At 39.6% G+C, this 5495-nt stretch overlaps 1 protein-coding gene across 2 annotated transcripts in view; it reads left to right on the plus strand.

Annotated features, from left to right (window-relative positions):
* Positions 1-1077: 1077 nt before the first annotated feature.
* PTPRM (protein tyrosine phosphatase, receptor type, M) overlaps positions 1078-5495 on the plus strand; it is a 921068-nt gene continuing 916650 nt past the window's right edge. The window contains exon 1 of one of the 2 annotated variants that reach the window (XM_006891412.1): positions 1078-1200. In XM_006891412.1, the coding sequence (XP_006891474.1) occupies positions 1191-1200 (10 nt within the window). In that variant the 5' untranslated portion in view covers positions 1078-1190. The remainder of the gene's footprint in view (positions 1201-5495) is intronic. The other variant, XM_006891411.1, reaches the window with a different exon arrangement.

Here is a 5495-nt window from a genome sequence, read left to right on the forward strand (position 1 = left end):
ATAATTTCAGTTTTTTTAAAGGGTGTCGGGTTTTCTTGCTGTTCTTTTTCAATTTGCTGGGGATATTGGGTTAGAGAGTCAATAGTTCCAGATATTTGTAAGTGCGGAAAACATGAATTTGAAAGTATTAAATTATGTATACCATCATGGAATTAATTTCATAACAACAGTGTACAGAGGTATTGACAAGATACAGTTAATAGTTAGCCTTGCAAAGGGATCATAAGGATCAAATTAACAGTTCCTAAACAATAATGTTATTGGAGAAATGTGGTTCCACTACTTGTCATGAAGAAAACAGTCTTGGAAAGAGCATTTGGAGTGGAAAAAGCAGATGCTTGATTTATATGTATGCATATTAGAGAGAGGTGTATGAGCTTCCCAAATGGAGACTTGAGGAGCTTGAATAGGGAAGGCAGGGCATTGAAGTACGTGACCATTTTCTTGGATTGGAGAAGAGGGGCAGGCCAGTCAGGGTGAGAAGTTTTTCTGTGTCTGTAGGAGAGGGACAGGACAGTGAGTGTGAAGAGTTTTAGCAGTCTGTCCTTTTATCTGGGCATTTCCACCTGGTGATTGTGCCCTGGGCTTGCTCAGCCTTCTCAAGGTTCTACAATAGCTTGGCAGCTTTGATGTACCAAAATTGAGTAATTCTCAGCCTCAGATTGCAGGGTACACAGGCAAACAGCATCAAACGGCTTCAGTTTTGATAAGGAAACTTGCCAAGAGGAAAAACTTCTGCTCTTTTAAAATGTTATAGGAAACAGTATTGGTCTTACTTTTGTTAGGGTAGGCTATTGTGGAAGGTTAGTATCCATTATTTGAAAGGTTAGTCTTTCATTATTCTGTTAGTTTCAAAATAAAGTGCTTACTCTTAAGGTAGCACATAGTGTTTCTATCAAGCAATTACAGGATGACTAGTTTCTTAGGTGTTGGTTTTCCCACCCCTTTATTGACTGTTGTAATAAGATCAATTCCGATTTAGCTTAGCATTCAGTGTGTGTGCTTTTTATTTGCAGTAACTGTAACTTTTTCAGATCTGCCAATCGCTTACACAATCTTCCACTTCTTGTGTTTTAGGTGGCTGCCTTTTTGATGAGCCTTATAGCACCTGTGGATACAGTCAACCTGATGACGATGACTTTAACTGGGAGCAAGTGAACACCTTGAGCAAACCAGCTTCTGACCCATGGATGCCGTCAGGTTTGCATTTAGTCTTTTAATTTACAAGAAAACCTTGAAAAGGGTCATGATTACACATTGGATGTATACTGGTTGCATGAGCGAGGTGTCTTTGAATGTGGCAGTTAAAGGTAGATGAGCAGTGAGATGGTTATAAATAATAGGATCAGTTGCAAAGAGTTTTCACTTTGCATCATTTTTTTCAAAGTTAGAGTACATTTAACTTCCTTTATCTTTGCGTATACTTGAGTCAAATTAATGACCATCAGTCAGTTGATCCTTTCTTAACTAACAGAAAAAGGAAGTAGATTGATGTTTGTTCTGGTAAATGTGTCTCATGTGGAGAACTCTGAAAAGCCAAGTAACAAAATGTCCATTGCAGAAAGGAGACCCTGAGATACAGCTTAGCCTTTCTCAGCGTTAGGAGCTTACTTGTCACCTTGGAGGGCAGGGAGACTGTCCAGTGATAAGAAAGCATTGTGAAGATCAAACAGGTATAGGTGTTCCTGCTGTAGAAGTACTTAGTAGATATTTTTAAGAGTTCAAGTAATTTGTTAAACAGAACAAATAAGAACAGTAAGAATTCTATTCCTTCTTCAGGAGAATGAATAGGCATATGGTGGACCTTGAACTGTGATTATATTGGAGCTTGATCACCAAAGGGACATTATTGCCCAGCTGTGATGCTGGAAATCCCTTACAAGTTTAGATTTGCAGGGTCCTTTAGTCCTAGGTTGATGAGGTGATGATTGTGTCCCACTTATGTGATCTAGATTCAGATTCTAAAAGGTATAATGTGGCTTTCATATGAAGCATAATGTCTATATATTTAATGACTGTAAAATTCTTCCTTTATAAACCTAAATGCAGCAGTGATTGCACTTAGTAAGTGGTCTTCTAAAGATAGCTTTTAAATGTGTAGTGTCATCTTCTCACTGAGCTTTAGTACTTTTAATGTGTACCTTTTCATTGCTGTTGCTTCCCCCACTTAATTTCTGAAGACTTGAGAATCAGGCCCTTTGTGCTGTTGTGGCTTGGTTAGACCTCAGTGTCTTTCTAGGTCTGGGTGATTCCCTCACAGAGACATTTTTGTTCTCTCTCTTATTTACTCTTGCTTCTGCATATGTTATCTGAGTTGACAGGACACATTAATGACTTTCCTAGATTACAGTTATGGCATTCATTCTCGTCAGTGTTAGAGGTAGTGGAACTTAGCTGCTCTCGCACTTGGTACACTTCTTTCTCGTCTACTTCTCACTCTTAGGTCCCATTGATTGTCACTATGCTTTCTCAAGTATACAGCACATGTACATAGAGCATTGAAGATGAGAGATGAGGCTGATGGGTAGAGTTCTTAGATTTGGCCATGCTGGACCTCTCCATGAGACTCTGACTGGGCTTTTGTTTATTGTTTTTGGCTTTTGTGGTGGTTTTCACATTAAAGAATAAATTCTGTCATTACAGTTCTTTATATTGAAGTTGGAAAATATTTTTTTAACAAAGAAGCTCAAAACAAACAAACAAAAACAAACCAGCACCTTCTTCTGGTTTTGTGGATTCTTTAATTGTCACATGTCTTCTACACTTCTTGGTAAAATGCAGAGAAAATATGTCTTTTCATTATCTTGTCCTTTTTTGCATTTTGACATCTCATGGTTCAGTTTTGAACCGTCTCAGACCAAGTAGTCTGAGTTTTAAATATTAAAAAAATGAGTCATATCAAGGGCTGTTAAAGTGATAATAGAGATAAAATATCAGATGTATACTAAAACAATCAGCAGAGTAATTGAAGGAACAAAAGGAAAGTTTTGACTTGGCAAGTATATAGCCTTTGAATGCCTTGGGAAGAAGTGGAGAAGGGTGATTTTATATACACTACATTTCTTCTCATTCCATCTGGGTAATAAAGTACTTGGAACTCTGATGTAAGAGGTAAAGGAACTCAAAGGCAAGCAGTTGAAATCCACCAGCTGCTCCATGAGAGAAAGATTGACTTGCACCTTCCATACGATGCACTGCTTCTGAAAATCCACTGGAGGGTCAGCTATGATTCGATTCTGACTCGACAGTATATAACAATAGAAAACTTAAGAAGCCTTGGTGGTGCAGGGGGGTTAAGCACCTGACTTCTCTGAGAGGTTGAAGGTAGAGCTGGACCAGAGTGGCTGCAAGGGAGAGAGACCTTGTGGTTGATTTTGGTAAAGCTTACAGCCAAGTAACCTTACTGGGACACTTCTGCATTGACACTCCGGGTTCTGCGAGTTAAAATTGACCCACTGGCACCTAAAATAACATGCATAATCTGTGATTATTATTGAACCTGTAGAGCTTTTAAGGTCTGTGTGTTAGACCTAATCCACACATTTGTCGTGTCCAACTAACTCCTAATAGTTGCAGGTGTCACCACATAGCTTAATCCCTAACTGTGATACAGCTCTTGTCTGAGCATTTAAGGGATCCAGGTGTACACATGTGATGAAGTGGGCAGTGTCTTTCTTAGTTATCTCCACTGCCGCCAAGTTAATACTGACTCACAGTGTCCCTCCAATAGATTTCTAAGGCTGCAGACCTTTCTGGAGGAGCTGGACACATTTTACATTACATTATCAGGGGTCCGTCTAAGTATCCTAAGTAGATGCCTTGAACAAACAGAAGTTTATTTACTTGGTATTTAGGAATACTTGTTCTAGAGAAAGCCTTTGTATCTCTGTCTGCTCTGGTGGAAGGTTCTTGTCTCCTTTCAACACCTGAGGACTCAGGGTTCCTTTGAGAACTCTGTGTGTCTTGGTATTAGGCTTCTTGTATTTCTAGAAGGTTCTAAGCACAAGGACCCTGACTCCAAAGGACTCCGCACTAGCTCTTCCAGTGGAAGTCTCATACCTCTTAACTCTTCTCAGTTGTTTACTTTCCTTTATGTCTCAGAAGAGAGGGGCTCAAAAGATGAACTACAATTGTAGATTATATCTTGCCTCATTAACATAACTACCTCTAATCCTGCTTCATAAACATCATAGAGGATAAAATTTACAAAGCACAGGGTATTCATAGCACAAAATAAAGAACAGAAAGTCATGACCTGCCCAACTTAGTGCATTTGTACCATAGAGGCAAAAGTAACAGAGAAAAGATTATAATAAATGATTTCTTTCTTTACAGGAATTTATCAACTGGGGTAATAATGACACAACGCAATTAGAAAACAAAGTAAACTGTGTATAATTAAATGTAGCACGGACTACAGTGTTCTAAAAGCAGTTTTGTTTGTATGTTGTTGTTGTTGTTGTTGTTGTTATTATTTGCCATCGAATTGCCTTTGACTCATAGCGACCCTATGTACAACAGCCCTAAACCCTGCTCTATTCTGGGTCAATTTCACTGTCTCTCACACACCTACCCCCATTACCCCAGTCACTGAATCAGTCAATCCATCTAATCGAGGATCTTCCTCTCTTGCACTGTCCCCCCACACTCCCAAGCATGACGTCCCTCTCCAAGGACTGGTTCTTCCTTGCAACATGTCCTAAGTATGTCAGACAAAGCCTCAGAATCCTTGCCTCCAAGGAGCAGCCTGGTCTTACCCTTTCTAGGACAAACCTCTTTGTTCTCTCAGCAGTCTAAGGTATATTCAATACTCTTCACCAACACCACAGCTAAAAGGCCTCAATTCTCCTTCTATCATCCCTAGTCATTGTCCAGCTCTCTGACTCATAGCGAGTGATTGCAAATGCCGTGGCCTGTATAAGGCACACCTTAGTCTCCAGAGTGACATCATTGCTCTTCAGTAATTTGGAGAGGTCACCGACAGCAGACTTTTCCCATCACAATACATCTTTTTCTTTAAATTTCATTAATGTTAATGAACATTTACAGAGATTTTGGATTTCCAGTCATTCATTGTTGCACTTTTCTCCCTGCCCCCCCCCCCCCGCCCCACCCCGTTCGCTCCTCTTTTCTAAAAGCGAAAGAAAAACTCCTTTATGGTACACAATCCCTCCCCCCACCTCGGCCCCTGCACCAAGTGCACTCCACTATGAAACCTTAATTCCGGACTCTTATGATAAACATAATACCCTTTCATCCCTTTTAAATTATTCTCTCCCTCATCTGTTTCAATGCAGTATAGAAAGTTTATCCAGTTTTTCTCAGTCTTACCCCAACCCTGATGTCAGTCCCATTCTACAACAGTGATACTATGCAATATTTGTTTTTTTGTGACTGAGATATTTTACTGAGCATAATGTCCTCCAGGGTCACCCATTTTGAATAATATTGCATGAATTCCTTGTTTTTCAATACAGCATAGTATTCCATTGTGT

Source organism: Elephantulus edwardii, unplaced genomic scaffold, assembly GCF_000299155.1.
Source record: "Elephantulus edwardii isolate Elephantulus edwardi_28Jun2011 unplaced genomic scaffold, EleEdw1.0 scaffold00097, whole genome shotgun sequence".
In the NCBI taxonomy this organism is placed as follows: domain Eukaryota; kingdom Metazoa; phylum Chordata; class Mammalia; order Macroscelidea; family Macroscelididae; genus Elephantulus; species Elephantulus edwardii.